Here is a 23,334-nt window from a genome sequence, read left to right as displayed (position 1 = left end):
TGCATGCAAGGCAAATGCCCTGCCTCCATGCTATCTCTCCGGCCCAGCAAGGGTTATTTCTGAGTCACTTGAAAGAAGGCTTTCTTTTCTTCTTTATGCTTCTCTACGTTATAACTATTTTGTCACAAGTATGTACTAAGTTTAAAAGTGAAAAAAGAAATTTCAAATGCATTTGCTTTTCTTTTTTTTTTTCTTTTTTGGTTTTTGGGTCACATCCGGGGGCGCTCAGGGGTTACTCCTGGCTCTGCGCTGAGAAGTCACTCCTGGCAAGCTTGGGGAACTATGTGGGATGCTGGGATTCAAATCAGGGTCTGTCCTGTATTGGCCGCATGCAAGGCAAATGCCTTACCTCTGTGCTATCACTCTGGCCCTGTATTTGCTTTACAAGTTTGTGTTGGGTGAAACATTTTGTTAATTAAATGCATTTGGGGTTTAAAAAGTAATCAGCCTTCCTTAGACCTAAAGCTTTACTGAGTTTAAGCAGCCAAGCTTAAGGGTTCTATATTGATCCATATCACATCACACACTCTCTCTCACCCTCACAAACTTTTCAATACAATGGAAATTGGTGCTCAGATATCTGATGGAAATATTTCTGTCAGAGGCAAAGAACTTCTGTCCTTAGATAGATGCGTAGGTGATAGCTTGTGCCCTGGTAATCTAATCTGGGATAGGCCGATTCAAGAGGCACTAACTTCATTTTCCTTCATGCTAAATCCGGGGCTTCCTCCTGCCTCCAAACACTGTCCATAATGAAAAAGTCCTGAGTGGTAGAAGTACAGACTCATCCATGAGCCTTTCCATCTGCTTCCTTTTGGAGGCCTAAATTCCCAGACAAACCCTCTGACAACTTCTGAGTCCTTTTACAACTTCACTCACACAGCATTTCTCACAGGCAACACCCCCACAGCTGTCTTGGGCCTGCCATTTTGTGACGTGGAAGCATTCAGGGATGGACTGAGAGTGGTGGAGGCTCCCCCAACCCCAAATTCTCAGTTACAGAGAGAGGATGGAATGTGGCCTCCTGCACATCATTCCCTGCTCCCTAGTTCTCTCTGGCACTGATTCTTGACTTACACAACTCGTCTCAATCTACTTTGTGACGACCTCACACAGTGGATGGCATCGCTTCAACTGCACACACAAGGCAACTGGAGTTCAGAGAGGCTGAGGACTCTCCACGCCACATAGCTGACAAGTGGCAAAGCCAAACTTCGCAGCTTCAGGATCTCTGTTCAAACCGTTGTGGCTCAAAATGATACCAGCCTGTTCAAGTGTTAATGAGAAAACCAAAATCTCTCTAATGTTCAGCTATGCCAGGCTCTGCTTATACGTGGCCATATTTACAAAAGGCGCCAAATAGAACAAATAGAATGAACAAAGCCCCTGTATTTAAGAGCACTGCTTGCCAATGAACTGTCACTGGGCTCGGCCACCGTGTGTGTGTGTGTGTGTGTGTGTGTGTGTGTGTGTGTGTGTGTGTGTGTGTTTAATCCCAGCTGCCTCCCATCTTTCTGTCTCCTCTCCTCCTTTCTTTCTGATGTTCCAGCTGAGCTTCCATCTTCTACCCATTTTACAGTGAATACTCTCTGCTCTATCCTACGAAGAACCGTGGCTGTCCAGTCATGCTACATAATGTGAGAGATGACACTTTGGCAGAAGGCTCTTGCCTCCCTGAGGCCCCATGCCTTTGAACTACTTTGAGTTGAAGCACTGCCACTTTGATGAGTTCCAAGTGGCAGACTCTTGCAGTTTCGCCTAAAATTGGAATGCATAAAACTGGATGTGAAGGTTGAGGGGCTTTGGTGGCTGTGACATTTGAGCGAGACATGTCTCTCATACAAGGATATTTTCTTATAGTCACCTCTCAGTTCACGCAGCAGCTAGTTAGCTGCCAGATAAGTGTCCTGGGTCAAAATATTTCCTCAAAGCCAGGGCTGGAACAATAGTCTAGTAGGGGAGGGCACGCCCCGAGCATGCCAGGTGTGATCCCTGCGCACTAGCAGGTTTGGTCCCCAAACAAACAACAACCAAAAGAATTCCTTATAGCCACAGTGTTCTGCAATTCCAGGGCCAGAGGGCCAGAGGTCAGTTAGACACTCTCTCCTGAAATAATTTTCAGGCACACATTTCAAATGACCTTTGTTCAGTCACGATTGCACAACTACCTCCTCAGTCCTCATTATCTACATTGACATGCAGCAGTCAGCCAGTAAACCACTCAAGACAATAAAACAGGAAGAGGGAAGGAACTTGAAGACCTGGCATAAAAAAAAAATCTCCCAACACTCCTGAAATGTCAGAAGCATTACTTTCACAGCAAAAAATTCAGCATAAAATTGTTTCTGAAACCCCGGCTAGGTGCCTCTCCTTTGAAAATGAGGGCTATATTTAAAGGGTTAATAGGAATGTGGCCACAAGGCACACATGTACAGTGCTAGAGGACTGATCTACTTTCTCTCCAGCTAAAATCATAAGAAATCGACTCTAGAAATAAAATGCAGGGGCCGGGCGGTGGCGCTAAAGGTAAGGTGCCTGCCTTGCCTGCGCTAGCCTTGGACGGACCGCGGTTCGATCCCCCGGTGTCCCATATGGTCCCCCAAGCCAGGAGCAACTTCTGAGCACATAGCCAGGAGTAACCCCTGAGCATTACTGGGTGTGGCCCAAAAATCAAAAAAAAAAAAAAAAAGAAAGAAATAAAATGCAGGGACAAGTTAAGCATGTAATTCCAGATTCAAATGTTTAACAAGCATTTTAGCTGATTCCTGACTATGAGGAATAGTTCCAGAAAAAAATCAATAAATTAGTCAAAAGAACAATGACCTAGTGATTATACCCTAGGAACACAAAGACACAATATAGAAAAGCCCTCTGTACTCATATGTTCATCGCATCATTATTTACGATAACGAGTATCTAGAAACAACCCAAGAGCCCAAGAACAGATGAGTTGCTAAAGAAACCATGGTACATCTACACAGTTGTTAGGAAACATGAAGTCATGAAATTTGCTTATACATGGATGGATATGGAGAGCATTATGCTGAGTGAGATGAGTCAGAGGAAGAGGGAGAGACACAGAATAATCTCACTCATGTTTGGGATATAAGATAGTGTGGTAATAATATTCAGAGGCAACAGAGAGGAGGGCTGGGAGGACCAGTACATAGTAGGAAGTTTGCCACAAATCATGGCAATAGTTAGGACAAAGAAGGGATCATTATAAAAATGATAATTGGAACTGATCACGTAGGACAATAACTAGATTTTTGATGGAGATAAAGTGATATGTGTGGCATCCCTTCATTAACAATAGTGCAAACTACAGTGTCTAAAAAGGAAAAAAAGTGAAGATACATGTACACACACACACACACACACACACACATATATATGGAGAGAGAGAAAGAGAGAAGCAAAGAAAGGATAGGAGGGAAACCAGGGACATTGGTGGTGGGAAATGTTCAGGGGTGAAGGGTAGTGTACATTGTAAGACTGAAACTCAATTATGAACAACTTTGTAATCATGCTGTTTAAATAAAAAATAGAATAAAAAGGAAAATGAAAGGAGCCTAAAAACCTGTGGCATGGCTTCTTTCACAAGAAGTGAGATATATTTGCCTGCTATACAGACTTAGACCTTTGCACAGAAAAGAGTGGCAAGCATAAGAAAATAAATGTTTAATAATTACCTTGTTTTCCACTTGAACACTGCTACCTTCTCCCAGCACTGCTGTGTGATGAGGTTCTATTTGCTGCTGTGCTTCTTCGGGTCCTACGAAAAAGACGGTCCATGAAATTGAATACGACAGCACACATGTCTATGGTTACGGCTGTGGTTAACTAGGTAGTACTGTAATGCTAATATCAACTCCAGACCTAACATTTGGGGAACTCTGAAAGTCTCATACTTTATTATATCTGTAAGCATTTGAAGCACTGAAGTTGGAAACAGACATCGGTTGCATGAGAAAATACGAAGAAAGGACAAATGGAAAAGTCTATTTCCTCTAGTTATGAAATGGATCCAACGATGCACAGAATTTTCATATTCAATCAGTGACTTTGTCTGGAGGAGAAATCACTTCTATTTCTATAATATGACTGAGTTAGAAGTCCCTCTAAATGCAGTTTATGTTAATTGCTATTTTCAATCTTAGTGATCTGCGGTTGGATTCTGTTATTTCAAACATCTTTAGGAACACAGGTTGGATTCTGTTATTTCAAAAATCTTTAGAAATACAAACATATAATAACTATACCATATACATATAACTATGCCATAAACTTTTTTCTTTTGATTTTGGTATTGGAGCACACCTGGCAGTTCTTAGGGCTTACTCCTGGTTCTGTGCTCAGGGATCACTCCTGGTGGTGCTTGGGTGCCATATGGGATGCTGGGTTTTCAATCAGGGTTGGCAGTGTGCAAGGCAAGCAATCTACCTCCTGTATCATTGCCCAGCCAAATAAACTTGTTCTTAGCAATTTACTGATTTCGTGGAATTAAAAAATATTGTGCAGAAAAGGGTTGGAATGAACAAATTTCATAACAGTTCCTAGTTTCAAAACAAAGTTACGAACCTCTATCTCTGGGCAGAAGTGATAAATACAGTAGGTAGGGTACTTGCCTTGCACATGGATGACCTGCATGCAATAACTGGAATCCCATATGGTTCCCAGAGCACTGCCAGGAGTGATTTCCCAAGTGCAGAGACAGGAGTACTCCCTGAGCACCACCAAGTGTCTCCGCCACTCAAAATAGAGCTTCTCTCTCAGGGACTGGAGAGATAGCATAGCAGGTAGGATGCTTGCCATGCACAAGGTCAACTCAGATTCAATCCCCAGCTCTCCACCTGGTCCCTCCAGCAGAACCAGGAATGATGCCTAAGTTCAAAACCAGGAATAACACCTGAGTGTGGGCAAGTGTGACTCCCAAACCAAACCAAACAAAAATGTCTGTTCCAGAGGCACTGATATAGTTATGCTTTCAGAGCAGAATTTGAAGGAAAGGAGAAAAAAATGTTATTGTAGTCTGCCAGTTACTCTGGTATAAATGTCTCCACTGTGAAAATTTCCAAGCAAGCATTGTGAAGTTGAGTATGAAGTAGCCAACTGGCTCTAGGAATTAGCCCAGCACTAGAGTTCTTCCCCATCGATCAATAATTTAGCTCCATAAATGTCATGGAAATGAGTGAGGGAACTCCATGGTATCTCTACTCATGCAAGGCTCTGTTGATAAAAGGAGAGGTCTGAGAGTCCAGAGATGCTATCGCATCAAGTTGGGTGACATTTTTAACTGTGACATGGAAAAAACCTTTTATGAAGTGAGAGTTTTGTGGGGCAGAGAATGAGGCAAAGCTCAGGCCTTGCAATCAACAGAAAGCATGCTTTGCAGTGAGCCAGGTGTTCAAGTCTCTCTCCTACCTATCACCCCTTTTACCTAGGTGACCCACTACTGGCTTGAGTTTTAACATATGAGACACAGACAAAACCATTTTTTCAAGCCGTTTCACTTGTTTTTGTTTGTTTTTTTTTTGGGGGGGGCACACCCAGTGGTGCTCACAGGTTACTTCTGGCTCTGTGTTCAGAAATCACTCCTAGCAGGTTCTCAGGAGCATATGGGATGCCGGGGATCGAACATGGATTAGCCATGTGCAAGGCAAATGCCCTCCTCACTGTGCCTGCTTTCACTAGGTTTTAGTGGAGTGCTCACTCATAGGTAATGCTGAGTCAGGATTTGTCTCCATCTTTTTTTTAGGAGAGTTCTTTTGGCTGTGATGTTCACTGGTCGGCGAGGAAACTTGAATGTAGAAACTGCGAGTTCTTCCAAAGAACTCTTGTAACTCTGTAGGGAACAAAACTTCCACTGTGCTTCACTGATGCTTCCAGAATTGCTACCGATGAGGCTGCTTGCAAGGTCTTTTTCCAGACACAGGAGTCAGCCTTCCAGGTTGATCAGTCTAAAGTACCCCAGCTTCGGCCTCCTGCTGTGCAGTGTGGACAACAGGTTCACTAAAAGTCAAGGCTCAGCCTATCTTCATATCACATCTAGGCTATTTCACCCCTCTGGTTATCTCCTGAACCTAAAATAAGTCTCAAAGAAAATCTATTTTATTATTTCAGACTACTTTCAATTATAAAGAAAGCCAAATCAGATACTAAATAGTTTCCATTGAGAAGCTTCGCCAAGAATGTTCAATCTAATAGTGCAGTTAAGGAAAAGTTAACTGAAAACAATTGAATTGCACATATTTTTGTGTGTCCTAAACAGTGGGAAAAGGGCAAAATACTTGAAAACATACTTTAAAGTTGTGCCGCATCTTCAGGGGGCTATTAATCACCGGGCAACTTCACTCCAGATGCCAGATTGAATTTTTGGGCCTGTTTTCTCTTCATAAGAACTACTGTCCAGTTTATTCTCTGCTGCACCCATTCCAGAATTTCTATCATAGCTTCTGATAACATTCATTCTTATGTGCATAGCTGAAGTCCTTTTATTCAATCAAGGCCATTCACTGAACAAGCTCAACGACCACAACATTGTATTTTCTTTTTTTTCTTTTTTTCGGGGGTGGCCACACCCAGTGATGCTCAGGGTTTACTCCTCAGAAATAGCTCCTGGCTTGAGGGGCCATATGGGACGCCGGGGGATCAAACTGAGGTCTGTCCTAGCTTAGTGTGTGCAAGGCAGATGCCCTACCGCTTGCATCACTGCTCTGGCCCAATGTTATATTTTCAATGAAAGCTTAGACATGCACTCATTTGCCAATTTTTAGAGACACACTCAAGGTGGGTCTGGTGATAGAATGGTTAGTTAGTCTCTGTACCACATACATTCTTCTAGAAGACTCCTTCGTGCCAATTATGTCAATCAACTCTTCCCTATGTATCCACAGAAAGGATTTCCTTTACTTTTTCACACTTACAGAGCACTTGATTTGAGTTTTCTCTTTCATGCTTCTTTCCTTCATTTACATAGTAAGGATTTAAAACACCTAACTGCAGTGACTGTGGCAAATGGCATTAGCAGAGTTGACCTGAGTAGGTTTCCTCTGAGCTGGAAGGAGGGGCCATGAGCAGGGGAGTTTAAGGGAGGGACTATCTTAAAGGTTGAGGAGCCTTCCAGCAATGGGCATGGAATGAAGTGAGCAGGTTAATTGAATTATTTGATTTAACTCAAGTTAATAAAAGATCTCTCTCCTCCCCCACAACCTCCTGCAAAAGTCTGAAAGGCAACTAGAGGGCTTCCAGTACACGTCCATGTTTACTGTAAAATCCAAATTTGGTGTCAAACTCAATACATATTACCCAGGACAGCAGCCAAAGGCTGAGCATAGACTAAGCTGGCACAATGCTTGACATAAGTCAGGAACCTATAAGTTAGTGAACTATCACTTCAATAACTGCACACAAATATTTTGAAGCTTCTAAGCATATTTCCTAAGCCCACACAATATATTTGATACTAATCCTTCTAGGGAGCTGGCATCCATGCTGACACATGTTTTCCAGCTTTGGGCAAAGTAATCAACTTGTCTCAGCTCCTAATTTCTGTGTTAATGTGTTGTGTCATTTTCACTCAGACTTTGGATCTCATTCGCCTTGAATCTATGGGTTTTCTGACCAAGTTGCTTTTATGTGACTTTTACTTTTGAAAGTATTATATGCTGCACAGACTTCAGTCAATGGGTGGGCAAATGACTTGTTTCCTCCATGAAAAAAATTCCGTTTTTAAGGGAGGGAATAGAGCTTAGAGGTAACGCGACATTCCATATGGTTCCTGGAGACCATCAGAAGTGATTCCTGAGCACAGAGCTAGCAATTAATCCCTGAGCACTGCTGGGTGTGGCCCAAAAGACTAAAACACCCAATATGTTACTGATTAAGAAGAGCCCTGAAGGGGTCGGAGAGATATCATGGAGGTAAGGCATTTGCCTTGCACGCAGAATGACGGTGGTTCGAATCCTGGCATCCCATATGGTCCCTCGAGCCTGCCAGGAGTGATTTCTGAGCATAGAGCCAGGAGTAACCCCTGAGTGCTGCTGGGTATGACCAAAACAAAAATAAATAAGAGCCTGAAAAGGCATATACACCTAAATCAGGGGTCCTAAAACTTTTTAAACAGGGGGCCAGTTCACTGTCCTTCAGACTGTTGGAGGGCCAGATTATAGTAAAAACAAAAATTATGAACAAATTTCTATGCACACTGCATATATCTTATTTAGAAGTGAAGAAACAAAATGGAAATAAATACAATATGTTGTGGGCTGTAGTTTGAAGACCCCTGACCTAAATGCTTTTGTGTATGAAGTGAGATAGTTTTTTTGAAAGACATTTACTTAGAAATATGTGAGGAGATGGGGCCAGAGATAAACCAAACTGCATTCAATCCCTGACATCCGAGGTGGCTTCCCAAGCATGACAGAAGCTCAGAGTCAGGAGTAATCTCTGAGCATCCCAGGATGTGACCCTCTCTCCCTAAAAGGAAGGAAAATGTGAGAAGAAAGAAAAAAATATGTGTTGAAGAGAAAACATGGGCTTCTCCGGATTGGAAAAAACCTCAGAGAGATATACATGTTCAAGACAGAATGGGGTCATGAAAGAGCAAGCCTCAATTATTTTTAAAAATACAAAGGCATAAAGAGGATCCTGCTACTGGCCAGTCTGTCTACCTCAGTTTCCTAAGACTGTGTGCCACAAAGAGTGAGGAAGTGCAGTTGGGGCAGAGAAGGGAGCACGAGGACGATGACAGTCCTAGTGATGATCACTATGGACAAGAACTGGGTGCTGAAAAAAAGGGAAAGTGCTAAGCATGTTATCCCTTCAGTAACAATATTGAAAACCACTGTCTAAAAAGAGAGAGAGGAGAGAGTGAGAAATTTTTCTCACAGAAGCAGCAATGAGAGAGGGTGGAAGGGAAATAGGGGACATTAGTGTGGATACATGTGCACAATGAAGGGTGTTTTACAATGTATGACTGAAACTCAACCATGAACGGTGTATCTCATGGTGCTTCAGTTAAAAATGAGTCTGCAAAAAGTAATATTCCTGTTCATGTCTCCTCTCTTCTTTGGGGGTGTTGCCAGAAGGCTATTATGTAGCTTCACTGTATTCCCCTTGAGCTCCAAAAGGTCTAACTTAGCAAGTAGTCTTTGTTCAAAACTGCACTGGAGGGCCAAAGTGATAGTGCAGTGGGGAAGGCTTTGCCTTGCATGGGCCTCACCTGGGTTCGATACTCAACATCCAATATGGTTGGTCCCCTGAGCACCATCAGGAGTGATTTCTGAGAACAGAGTCAGGAATAAGCCCTGAGCACAGAGGGGTGTGGCTCCCAAACAACAACAAAAAATCCACCTAAATATATTCAAACTCAATCTACTGATACTCATTTATTTCAATTCCCCACATAAATAATTTCTGTACTAATTAATAGTCCTCTGAAGTCTGCATTGTATGAACTCTCTGCAGATTAGTTATTTAACCCAAACTTCTATTTACTCCAGAGTGTGTGTGTGTGTGTGTGTGTGTGTGTCTGTGTGTGTGTGTGTGTGTGAGAGAGAGAGAGAGAGAGAGAGAGAGAGAGAGCAAGAGAGAGAATGGAGATGCTTAACATTTTGAAAAAGACCATTTCTACTTCTCAATTCCTACCATTTATGGGCAGCTGGGGCTTTCACTAGTGTCATGAGGAGAAAATATCAAGACACAGTTAATTAAGAGAACATTTTTTTCTGGGTTCTCTATAGATATTTAGATTTTAGTAGCATTCAAACGCTCTTTCTGTCCTGTCATTTCTTTTTCTCTGTTGGTTATTTTCTTGCCCTTTGACTTTTCTCAGATGTTACTATGGGGGGGCGGGACAGGAGGGGGGCAGAACAAGAAAATTACAATGATGTCATCAAGCCTGTCACTATTTGGCTGAAGCTAGTACAGGGGGCCAATCTGGGGAGCTCAAGTCTCTTCACCCCCCCCCCTCTTTTATCCTGTACAGATATCAACTTGCCCCCATGTTACACACTGGACTCCTATAAAATTACCCCACACACTGTATCTCCAACCCCAGCTGAACAAGTCTAAAGTAGAGTTGCTGCATGAAATAGTCCAAACTAGGCTGAGGGTGAAATGTGTGTAGTCTGGCAATCTTCTACCTCATATCGAGAGCCAGTTGCCTGCCAGTTGAGTACAGAGACCATCCCAGTTGGGGGAGTAAGGACAGTGTAAGGACAAATAGCTCAGGCTATTGTGAGCCATTCCCACCCACGTTTACATGTAAGACGATCTCTGTTTGGGGGTAAACCTCATTGTAAACAAACAAATAGAAATGAACCAGGTAAGATTTTTGTTTGGGGTGAAACCACATTGTAAAAAAACAGATACAAAGAAACCAGGGGTGATCTTTGTTTTGGGTAAAATGGGATATAATCTAACAACTTCCCTTTTTTTTTGTTCAAAAAATTGAGAGGGGCACATAAGTCATGTTCTATTGTTCTCTGCAAGAAGTGGGAACCCCAGATCAGAACTTATAAAAGTTGGTTGTTAGTTTGCATAGGCATGGTCAAAACTGGGGAAATAAAGAGAAATAACCTTTTAGCATCAAGTAAGGTGGTGAGGAAATTTTAAGCCTGTTACTGTTGTAGCTAATTCAGAATCAATGCTAGTGAGGGCAGGCTTGGCTATAAAAGAGTATTCATAGGTTAGATTACGTACACATCATTCTTAAAACAATCAGCTTTTTCCATATCATTGCCATATGCATGTCACAATTTTTTTTATAAACTTCTCTGAAAATAAACATTGGGGAAAGTGATGCCTCCCCATCTTCTTTTGTCTCAGGGTTGCTTTAGCTTCTCATGGGTATTTATTGTTCCAAATGAATTTCAGGAGTGTTTGATCCACTTCTTTGAAAAATGTCATGGGTATCCTTAGCATAATTGCATTAAATATGTACAATGCTTTGGGGAGTATTGCCATTTTAATGATGGTACTCCTCACAATCCATGAACAGGGTATGTATGTCCATTTCCTTGTGTCCTCTTTTATTTCTTTTGGTTTTTTTTTTTTTGTATTTTTTTGTTTTTGTTTTGTATTTTTCTTTATATAGGTTCTTCACCTCTTTAGTTAAGTCGACTCAAAGGTATTTGAGTTTCTGTGGCACTATTGTGAATGGGATTTTTTTAAAAGTCCATTTATTCTCTATCATTATTTGTATATAAGATTCTGCATAAGAAGGCCATTGATTTTACATGTTAATTTTGTAGCTGTCCACTTTGCTATATGAATCTATTGTTTATAGAATATCTTTAGGGTTTTCTAAATATAGTATCATGTCATCTGCAAACAGTGAGAGTTTGTCTTCTTCCTTTTTCTATCTGGATGACCTTTGATATATTTTTCTTTCCTAATTGCTATAGCAAATACTTCCAGTACTATGTTAAATAAGAGTGTCAAGAGGGTCAGCCTTGTTTAATATCATATTTTAGAAAAAAAGGCTTTTAGTTTGTCTCCATTAAGTATAATATTTGCCATAGGCTGTGGTAAATGACCTTGATGATATTGAGGAAAGTTTTTTCCATTTCTATCTTGTTGGGAGTTTTTATCATGAATGGGTGTAGGACCATATCAAATGCTTTTTCTGCATCTATTGATATGATCATATGGGTTTTATTTTTTATTTTGTTGATATGGCATATTATGTTCATTGATTTATATATGTTAAACCATCCTAAAAGCTAGGTATAATCTAATAACCCCCTATTTCCAGCCCATGTTTGGTACTGGTGGCCTGTGCATATAAAAGGGGACTAGGCCCATGGCTCAAGATGGTTCCACAGGCACAGTTTTCTGTACCAGTACCAGGAAATGGACTTCTAACAGGGAAGGCCCGAATGCTGCCCTGGCACCAAGTCACTCCAGAAGAGGGTCATGACATTCTGATGACTTGGAAACAGCAACATCTTGCTTTCAGGACAGGGTTCACTGTATTGCTACCTAATGGTGAGATGAAACCAGAAGATGCTCTATAACACCCTGACTTCGACCTAGGATAAGTGCAAAACCCAGGATCTCTAATTACAGAAACCTGACTGCAACAGTCGTGATAGAGAAGAACTTTTACTGAGACTACAATGAAAGATTTTGGGGTTAGACAACTTATGTCTAAAGTATGTCTGGAGCCTGTAGTTGTTCTTATAGCAGGATGCTTCATGGGTAGGGTCACCCTGTTTTTAAACCAAAGGTTTTTCCTTCCTATTTTCCCTAACTTTTGCTTTGCCTAAACAAAACAACACAAAACATAAACAAGTAGGGACTCTCGCTTTTTTAATAGAAACCTGGGACACGAATTACTTTATTTTACCTCATGTTTTTGCTTTTTTAAAATAAAACTAAGAAGAAAGGAAAAAAGGGAAGAATAGGGAATCAGGGACCAAGTGGTCTCAGATGCATTGGTGGAGAAAAAAAGGACAGAACTAAATATTGAAGCCAAAGTCAGCAACAATAGAATCAAGAGACCTAAACTTTAACCATCTAAACTTAAATGGGCCTGTTATACTGGCAGGCTGGGGGCAATGTGTGGTGATTTAGGATGCACACTAGGTTCATTGGTGGAGGTAAGTCAACACTGGTGGTGGCAATGGTCCTGGTTTACTGTATATCTGTGAATCGAATCCTGGCATCCCATATGGTCCCTCGAGTCTGCCAGGAGTGATTTCTGAGCACAGAGTCAGGAGTAAACCCTGAGCTCTGCTGGGTTCTGATCCAAAAAGTAAAACTAAAACAAAACAAACAAAAAATGATAATTTACCAAAAGGTGGCCGTCATAAAGTGTCTTGTTGGAAGAGCTGCCCCAGTGGTCCAAAGTGCTAAGCTCTGCTCTCAGACCCATAACAGAAAGTATGTTTCCTCTCTCTCTGCCCGTTCTGCAGTGTCAGGCATCCTGGCCACTTTTAGATTTCCTTATGTGTTTCCCATTTGTGCAGATTATTTTGCTCCTGAAATAAGTAGTCAGGGCCATGACATCCATAAAATGGTTTTTACTTTCCTCTGTATCAAAGACTGTTGATCCTCAGGATTCTTAAAATATCATAACTGCAAAGACTGTTTTATCTCTTCCAGATGGTCAATGCCACTGAATGTGTGTACACCCCAACATGCTACTACTTATGTATATGGATATTTAAATGTTTGATTTTATGATGACTGAGGGCACAGGGCCCCCTAGAACATTAATATCTCTTTTGTACACAGTTATCTATACCACAGGCACCCCTGAAGTGCTGAAAGCCTTCCATCATCATTGCTCCAAGTCTTGCAGTTCATCTCCAACCATCCCCTCACTTGGTTATGTCACATCCAAGGATTTATTTTCACTTAACATTGTTTGTGCCCTGTCTTCATTTTTTTTTAAAATAAAATTTCTTTCTTTTTTGGGGGGACACCTTGTGATGCTCAGGGGTTACTCCTGGCTATGCGCTCAGAAAATGCTCCTGGCTTGGGGGACGCTGAGGATGGAACTGAGGTCTGTCCTGGGTTAGCGAGTGCAAGGCAAATGTCCTACTGCTGTGCTATCGCTCTGGCCCCTAAACTGAAATTTCTATAAGCTTGCTCTGATGAGCAGAGTCAGGCCTCACCATTTCATCTTGTTCTTCCAAGCACTCTGGGCTGTTTCTTTACTTGTTAATTTAATCTTATTGAGTGCCAAGGGGGATATTTCTGCCTCTGTGCTCAAGAGTAACCATTAGTGGTGCTCTGGGGACCAAATCTGGTACTAGGGATTGAATGGAGATTGGCTGAATGCAAAGCAAGTGCCCTACCCTCTGTGAAATGTCTGTGGACCTCTTTGTTTCTTTAGGTATTACATAGAAGTCCTACATTTGTACTTCTCTTTCTTTATTTTATTTAGTATGACTACCTTGAGTTCCATCTAAGTTGTAGCAAAAGGCAAGATTTCATCTTTTAGGTGAGTGGAATTCCATAGAATAGATGGTAGCTTCTTTATTCATTCAGTTATTTTGGGGTGTTTGGGTTGATTCCATATGCTGACTATTGTATGTAGTGCTGTAATGAATGCAGGTGTGCAAATATATTTTGAACGGCTGATTTTTTTGTTATTTGGGTAGATACCAAGGAATGAAATCCCTAGGTCAATATGGTAGCTTTATATACACAAACCAATATTATATAACTATATATAAAATTATATAAAACTATATTTGGTAGTTATATATCAATGTATTTATCTTTTCCGTAGGACTACTATGCCTTTTTTTTTCTTTTTGGGCCATACCCAGTGATGCTCAGGGGTTACTCCTGGCTATACGCTCAGAAATTGCTCCTGGCTTGGGGGACCATATGGAACTCTGGGGGATTGAACCGCTGCCTGTCCTACGTTAGCACATGCAAATCAAATGCCTACCACTTGTGCCACTGCTCTGGCCCCTATTATGACCTTTTTAAAGTATTTTCTCAACTGATAAAGTAAAATTCTGCTTCTGACCCATAAATGATTTGGTTTGTAGTCAAAGAGGAACTATGCCCATTTCTATTGCATGAAATCCAAATATATGCGTGTCACCATTATTTTCCAGAAGAATAGATTAGGGAATTGAAATTCCCTTTTGGAGAATATTATTAAAAAATAGTTTACATAGCTCTGGGTGTGGCCTGTGAACCCTGACAGATGTTATCAGTAAGCCAGCTGTTTGTGACTAGAGTGACTAACCCAAGGAGGGAGCCATGTTTAAGTGCCAGGAATTTAATTGCTCATAGGAGGTCTGGAAAGCACCCAACTCCAGAGGGCCTGAAAAATGGGCTTCTTAGTCTACATCCCCCTCCCAATATTTACATTTCTGCCTACGAGACTGAAGCACATATTTAAGTGCAAGGAGTTTAAGTGGGAGATGATCCTAGGAAATGATCGTGTCAATGGGTAAGGAAACTGGACAAGAGAGGAAAGGCAGGAAATAAAGAATGGGTTTATGCTCAATTACATGCCCATTGAGCATAATCCCATTGGGAACTCCTAGAAAAGCATGTGAACACTAATATACAAAAACTATTTTGGGTCTGGAGAGGACACAGAGGGTAGGGTGCTTGCCTTGCAAACAGCCAACTTGGGCTTTATATCCTGCATCCCTTATGGTTCTACAAGTACTGCCAGGAGTTATTTCTAAGTTCAGAGCCAGAAGTAACCTGAGTATGCTGGATGTAGCCCAAATCCCTCAATGGGATCAGAAGGCTAAAGCGAATTTCCAAGCTTGTCAATCAGCAACTACAGAACCCAACATATTTTGCATCACCAACAGGAAATGGTGCCACTTCCCTGTCATCATAAAAAGCAAGTAGTACTCTTGACATAGTACATTTATGGGACTAAGGGACATAAGCACTGCTAGGAACAGAAAGTGGGCCTTGGGGGTAAAGATGCCAGCCAGGGGTGTGGGAAGGGTACCCATCAAAACTATAGGGATTTACTTACAGGGGGGTTGCCAATAGAGTATGGAATCAACACATATATTTATACCCAGACCTTTTAATCTGCATAAAATCCAGTTAAATGGCTACCGTGGTGGTCTCTTAAGAGGTATCCTGTTTTGAATGTATCTGGATACACTACGATGATAAGACAGGAGGAAGTCTAGTATTCAATCCAGGAAACATCTTATTTTTCCTCTCCCCACTTATATTATCAAATTACATTGCAAGTGAACCTAAAGCAAAAAAAAAATTCATGACTTACCAATGTGCACATTTCCAGATAGAGTATAAATGAAACTTGTCCAACCTGAAATGGGACCAGCAACATGCAAAAATTAAAGTCCACGATTCCCAAAAGAGCAAAAATGAAACAATATGTTTAACAGATATCTCTACATCTAAAACACAAACATTTCTATGGCACACAAAAGATTCATTTGTAGAATGTCTCCCTTATTTTACACAGAGATTTTTAAATTTAAGTTGAAGGATCTGTTTAAAATGCATGTGCACGCACAGATGCAGATACACTTCTAGACGTTTGACTCTTGTTATTAATTTTTTTCAATAGTAGAGGGGTTTCATATCCAGAAGTGCTTGGGGGACCTTACAGGACCAGCAATCAAACCCCAGGTTCCCACATGCAAACTCCAGCCCTTTCTAACAGCCATCCAAGTAGACACTATGGAATTCATTTGGGTATAGATAATATGTCACGAGGAGAATCAACAACAAGCTGTTCTTTGCAATGGTAACATCATGCTACTAACTACAATCGGCCAGCCTTGTTTATCTTCGCCTTGATGCTCCTCTGGGTGGGTTAACGTGGGAGGGGAATGCCAAGGAAGGTGCTGTTTTTGACTTAATCGCAATCTTCTTTCTATTCCAACTCCTCATTTTCTAGCTTCGAAAACAAAGTCTCAATTCGGGGACTGAGTGATCCAGAAGCTCAGCCACTGCCCAGCAAGGGGCTCAGAAGGATTCTGGGAGTGAAATGGGCGTGCCCCATGGTTTTTCGAGGATGCGCATTTGGAGTGGCAGGAGGTATATACATATATATATATATGCAGCCAAGTTTAGCTGCCTGTGGGTCCCAGAACGCAGATCTGGGCCTACCTGCCCTGGGAGAGAGAAGTCTGGGTGGTTATCCGGATCCAGTATACCAGGTAGGTGCGATGGCTCTTAGGGAGCAGAACTCATTTTGGGAGGAAGGGAGGATTTAGTTTCCATGGCAAGTGGGTTTGGAACATGTATGAGAGGCACCTCAAAAAGGGGGAGGTGGTAAAAGATATCAAGCTTAATGCAGACTGGGTCTGCATGGACTAAAGCCGAGATGGCAGAAAGAGGTGCTTAGCTTAGGTCTTCCTTCCTGAGGATTTATGGGATTTTTTTTTTTTTAGTTTTTGGGTCACACCTGGCCTTGTTCCGGAATTACTCCTGGCGGTGTTCAGGGGACCATCTCGGGTGTCAGAGATTGAACCTGGTTTGGCCATGTGCAAGGCAAGTGCCTTACCCACTGTACTATCTCTCCAGCCCTACGTAAGTAAATTTGAGGTTTCTAGAAGGAAAGCTATTTGCATTAGAGCTAGCTAGGATTTTTCTCTCTTCCTTAACACTTTTGGTCCCCTCCCCCAGTAACTAGTTTAGATTATGCTTTTCAGAGTCATGAGGTCATGTAGACCCAAATGGTTGTTCTATGTTGGAGGTAGAAACACAAAGGTAAATAAGACTCAGCCAGGGGTCTTTTTGAGGTTTGAGGTTCACGATAGACCCTGAAAACACAGTCCAACTCGCTTCCAATTCCACTTGTCTTACCTCTGCAGTTTTTTTCTTTCTCCTTCCTGACAGCTGCTGAATCCCCAAGCCCAAACCTGCAACAAGTTCCTGTTCTTTGCTACTTTAAAAACAATTCCACATCAAAAATGTCAACAGAGTGATGGTGCAAGCTGTAGGACATGCACTAACCTAGAATGGAGAGTGGTTTGATTCCCCAGAGTCCCATATGGTCCTCCAAGCCAGGAGAGATTTCTTTTCTGTTCCTTCCTTCCTTCCTTCCTTCCTTCCTTCCTTCCTTCCTTCCTTCCTTCCTTCCTTCCTTCCTTCCTTCCTTCCTTCCTTCCTTCCTTCCTTCCTTCTTTCTTTTTCTTTCTTTCTTTGTCTTTCTTTGTCTTTCTTTCTTTCTTTCTTTCTTTCTTTCTTTCTTTCTTTCTTTCTTTCTTTCTTTCTTTCTTTCTTTCTTTCTTTCTTTCTTTCTTTCTTTCTTTCTTTCTTTCTTTCTTTCTCTCTCTCTCTCTCTCTCTCCCTCCCTCCCTTCCTTCCTTCCTTCCTTCTTCCTTCCTTCCTTCCTTTCTTTCTTTTTGGTTTTTGGGCCACACCCAGTGACACTCAGGGTTACTCTTGGTTATGCGCTCAGAAATCGCTCCTGGCTTGGAGGACCATATGGGTCACCAGGGAATCAAATCACAGTCTGTCTTAGGTCAGCTTATGCAAGGCAGGAGTGATTTCTGAGCACATAGCCAGGAGTAACCCTTGAGCGTCACAGGCTGTGACCCCTAAAACAAAAATAAATAAAAATGTCACATTTCTTTTTCCAAGTGCAAATATCCTCATGTTCTTCTATTGAGTAGTGGAGTGTCAGGATCAGACCCAGGGCTTCATTCTGGTGAAATGTGCCATCTTCTCACTGAGATAAAAGTCTTACACATTCATTTCAAATGTATTTGGCTGGGGGGGGGCACTACACTTATACCTGGCAGTGCTCAGGGTTTACTCCTGGCTCTAAGCTCAGGATCTTTCTTAGTGCTTGGGGAAACCATATATGGTGCCAGGGAACAAAGCCGAGTCAGTTGCATGCCAGGCAAGCATCTTTCCACTCTGCCACCTCTCTGGCCCATTTCTTTCTAAATATTTTCAGAGTGTAAAAATCAACAAATTGAAATTGCCTTCCAGCGATCTATACACTTAGCCGAAGCCAAATATTGTTGGCTGTTTAATATAAGTGTTTTCTGTTTTGTTCTTCTTTCATGCACTATTTTTTAAACTTGGCAACTTTAAAAAATCGAATCACTTTACCGGTGTTCATTTCTCTCTACCAATGCCCCTTACTCCCATGTTTTTCTTTTTTTTTCTACTTTAGGGGTACTGTGATCCTGTCATGGTGTCATGCATATCACTTTATACCCAAAGGCACAAGAAACAAAGAGCTTTAGGACTGTGTTTTTCAGAATAAAGCTCTGACCACTGGGAGATGGGGACTGAAACACCCTATTTGCTTAAAAAAAGTAGAATAAATGCAATGCTCTTTTTCATATACTTTTACTGAAAAACAAAAACTAACCCACTTTATCCCAGTTCCTTCTATATGGTTTAAAGATACGAAAAAAAAAAACTGCAGTGGTTTCCTAGTTACAGCATCACGGGGCTTATGGGGTGTGTGTGTGTGTGTGTGTGTGTGTGTGTGTGTGTGTGTGTGTGTGTGTGTAGCTCATTTGGATTGTTCTAATAACACTCTCCTCAGCCTTTTTCCTTCATATCTACCTACCCTCCATACATAATTAAAAGTGTGTTCCCCACCACTACTTCTGCATCTTTTCCCATGACCCAGGAAGACCAGAACATTTGTTTACAGAGAAAACCAAATTGATTTCTTAAGTGCATCCTCCTATCCTATTTTTTCTCATTGCAAATGTCTTCTGCTCAGATACTGAATCCACCTTCAGTAATACCATAATTCATGTGACAACCTGGAGGGTAGTTAAGAGGCAAAAGGGCTAGAAGCAGGGCAAGTTTCCTTCTGTTCCTCTTCCTAACATGCTCCCTTCTGTACTTGCTTCCACTGAGCCTTAAGCTTTGTGGAAAACCTCAGCAGAGAACCCAGAGCCCCATAGCACAAGTGCTCTTGCCTTGCAAACAATCAACTTGGGTTCGATCCCCAGTATCCAATAGATCCCACTGCCAGGAGTAATTCTTGAGTGTAGATTCACGATTAGCCCCTGAGCATTGATGGGTGTGACCGCAAAGCCAAACCCACAAAATGAAAACCTCAAATTGTAAGGCTGTTCACTTTGAAGATTTGCTGTCTTAATGAGGATAATTATGAATAACCTCTCTGCTAAGGACAAGTTGTGTGGGCCAAGAGCTAGCTCTGTTCCTTCTCAGTTTTCCTTTGTCAATCTCCAATTTTTAGACCCTACACCAGGAATGGAAAACTTCCCTGCTGTTTTCTTGCTGTGAGAGGCCAGAGACCCCATAGCTCCCTTTTCTTTACAAATGCTGGTGCTCTGTGACCCTCCTTAACACTGGGCCAAAGATAAATTGAAGGTCGCATCTTACCTCCAGCTACAAAGGATGAGGTAATTGGCAAAACACTTAAGTTGATGTTCCTTAAGTCACTCTTCCCCTCACCCCCCCAAATGTATAGCTTTTCTTTTGAATATGTAAATTATCTTGGTAGCATTTGAAAATGGTCATTCCCTCCCCTCAAGAACTAAGGATCATGGCGAGAAGGTGATAGAGAAAAGGGGACAGATTCTCTCCACTCAGGAGGATTCCATCCTACTCTATACCTTGAACTCGATTTGAGTCTTCCAGCCTCTCTCAGAACTGTAATATAATACAAAGTGTGGTTTTATGTCACCAGGTTTGTTGGGATTCATTAGAACAGCTACTGAAAACTAACACACCCCTTTAAATATGGGCTACATAATTACTTGTGAGTTTTGTGCTTTGCTTTGGGGAAGAAAAAGGAAGGAAGCTCTATCAATAAAGCCAGGGGTTGGAAGTACATACAAGTTTTTAAATTGAAAGGGCAGGTTGAAGGAGTGGTAGTTGTAGCCCTTACCAATATGCTTCCCAATTCTCAAATTCCTCATAGAAAATATTCGTTGTCCTTCACCCTTGCCTGAATCCACCCCCTTTTCCTTCTGCCTTTAGAAAAATCCTTATCAGTGCATTTGGAAAGAAAATGTGCAGCTATGAATGACCCAGGAATTCCCCAAATCCATGGGTAAAGGTCTCTTTGGGGGAGAGAAGAGCGAGAAACAGGGTGAAGTAGATGGGGTTCTCACCCAGGCTCCCACTCACTGCCAGACACCAAAGAAATGCCAGTTCCTAAAACCCTACCAGGTCATCCTGTGTAGACAGGATGCTCGGTCTCTGCGTAGACTTCTCCTTTTCTCCTTCCTCCCTGGCCTCTCCTTTCTCATTCCACCAATGACAGTTTTCTGTTGATTTTTGCAACCATAGTGGACATCCAGGAAAGGTCCAAAAAATGGGGCTGAGAATTACTCCATGCCACTCCCCAGCTTCCCCCAAAGTGAGTATGCTACCCTTTAGGCTTTCTTGGTCTTTTATATTTTTAATTTTCCTGAAAGATTTAGGAGTAAACTTGCAGACATGTTGGCCTTCTGCCAGTGGAAATAATTATCTGTACATATTTCCTAAACACAAACTTCCAAAAATTATGCAATGGTTATGCTATCGGTGCAAAACTGGGATTATTTATACAAGCCTCTAATCCATGTGCAGATGTTCCAATTGGGTTAATTGACTCCATGATGCCTTTGACAGCAAAGGGAAAACAACTTTCTAGGCCAGGCTGTGATGTCAAGGTTACTGCTGCACTCATGTGTCCAGGCCAATCTCAGCTCCCATAAACACCAGGTCCTGTGCTGTAGCTCACTAAAGCATGGGTGGATTATTATGTGTTTTCTCGAGTGTTGATCTTTCTACCAAACAGTTTTGCCAACCCCTTTCCTTCTTCAGTTCAGACCATATTCTTTTATTCATTGGCAATACTTTAACAGAGGGGTGGGTCAAGGCTGCAAATTGAACCCAGGGCCTCCTACATACAAAGTACCTCCACCTGCACTCCCCGCATACTTTCATTGCAAAAAAAATCCTAGACATGATGGATGAAATAATGAACATCTCCACTGCCATTTTCATTTCATCTTTTGTTTACAGATAGAATTATAGATAAATAAGTTAGAGAGATATAGGTGGGAAAATGTCTTCTAACTGGTGCCTGTAATTAATTTTCACAATGATTAAGGCCTTTCTTAATGTCTTGTGTGCAAAGCTCCTAAGGCTCCCAAATTTTAAAAAGTGGGCTAAAGCTCATTCTTTCTTGGGTGGGGGCACACCCGATTGGTGCTCCGGGTTTTTATCCTGGCTCTATGCTCAGGGATTAATCCTAACGGACTTTGGGGGTCCATAGGGGGTCCTGGGGATCAAACCTGGGTCAACCATGTGCAAGACAAGTGCTGTCCCTCTTTCCTATTGCTGCAGCCCCTCACCCCCCCACCCCGATCTGACAGAGCTCCTGGTCAGTCTGGTCTGGTATCTATTTTCTTTGTTCCTGGACAGCTCCATCTGCACAGAGGGTGCTAAGCCAGCAGTTCCTTCCTGCACCTAGGGGGAGGCTAGGGCAGCCTTAGAGAGCCTTTGGGGTACTATGGAAAATGAATTCACCAAGGAACTGTCCAAAGTGAAAATGAGAGCTGAACACATAAGGGCCAGGTGAATGGACTTAAACCTCAGCAGATCTTTTTAGAAGATCTTGGATGTCCACTCCACCCCCCCACCCCCTGTAAACTGAGAACTTGATTTACAAAGGACGCTAGAGCTGGTGTTGAAATAGAAGTGACACCAGGATGTTGTGGGTCTCTACATTAACTTGTGTAACCTCAACTACCCTACAAACCTGGCAAGAATGAGAAAAATACAAATCAGAGAGCCAGGCAGAGTGGCCAAGGCAGCCTGTGGGGGTAGGGGTATGAGGCTGAGGGTGGGGATTGGGGAGGGCAAGCCTCTAGTGATTTGCATATCTTGCCCCCTCTCTTGGTGGCCCTGCATGCCATGCCTTTGTGTGGCAGTTCTGGTGGCTGGCAAGAGCAGCAGGCGACCTTGCTCCTGGAAGCATGCTGAGAGTTATGATGTTGAGGAGAGTAACCCAACAAATACCAGGTCCAAACCCCTTCAAGAATCACTTGGGGCCTCCCCATGCAGGCTGGCAGGATCTACAAATGTAAAGGATCATGGAAGATGCAACAGCCTCTGAAAACCCAGCCTCTGAAAACCCATCTAATGGCTTAGAAAAGGGCGTGAAAGTTTGAACCTCACAGGGCTCCAAGAATCTGGCCAAATGAAACTGTTTGCTGGCTTGCACATGTGTACCCGCCTGTTAGACATGAGTGTGCATATGTGTGCTAGTTGCTTTTCATCTTAGCAGCACAGTGCTTGGCACCTAGTGGCCTTCTCTCACCCCCTTGCATTTTTTTGGTCCAGTCTACACAGGTTTGAAGGCTGTGGTGATTGCCCTGGTCACTGAGGTCAGCAACACAGAAGTGACCAAGCTACCCTGCAGAAGTCTGATTCAGCTAACTGCTTTCAAGATCTGCACGGGCAGGAGCAAAGGTAGGCAGTACTGTCTGCCCCAATGCCTCAATGAATCCGAGCTGTAGTGCCTTGAGCCCATGAATGACACCTATATAGTATGTGTGTGTCTACTGGCACTGCAGCCTAACTCAGTGGCACAAGGTGGAACTTCTGTTCACACAGAAGGTAACGTTGAGCGCCTACTCAAAACTCTCGAGGCTGGCCCAGCATAGTCATTTAAACCTCAATTTATCACCAAATAGAGACAAGAGAGAGGTGACCATCTCTTAACCCAGAGATGCTTGAGGTTACCCAGAGATGTTTAGGTGGTTACTTCTGGCTCTGCACTTAGGAATTATTCTTGGCAGTGTTTGGAGGAACCATATAGAAAGCTCAAGATTGAACCCAGGCTGGCTGTATGACCGTGTGTGAGTACTATCTCTTGATCACATTATAGCCAGGAAAATGAGATTGCTTGGTAAGACA

At 42.3% G+C, this 23,334-nt stretch overlaps 1 protein-coding gene across 1 annotated transcript in view; it reads right to left on the bottom strand.

Moving 5' to 3' along the window:
- PIR (pirin) overlaps positions 1–23,334 on the bottom strand; it is a 96,253-nt gene that overhangs the window by 5,225 nt on the left and 67,694 nt on the right. The window contains exons 7-8 of the mRNA XM_049766810.1: positions 15,734–15,778; positions 3,693–3,775 (exon numbers count right to left, since the gene is read on the bottom strand). Of these exons, the coding sequence (XP_049622767.1) occupies positions 3,693–3,775; positions 15,734–15,778 (128 nt within the window). The remainder of the gene's footprint in view (positions 1–3,692; positions 3,776–15,733; positions 15,779–23,334) is intronic.

Source organism: Suncus etruscus, chromosome X (assembly GCF_024139225.1).
Source record: "Suncus etruscus isolate mSunEtr1 chromosome X, mSunEtr1.pri.cur, whole genome shotgun sequence".
In the NCBI taxonomy this organism is placed as follows: Eukaryota; Metazoa; Chordata; class Mammalia; order Eulipotyphla; family Soricidae; genus Suncus; species Suncus etruscus.
This window is presented reverse-complemented; position numbering and strand designations above follow the sequence as displayed.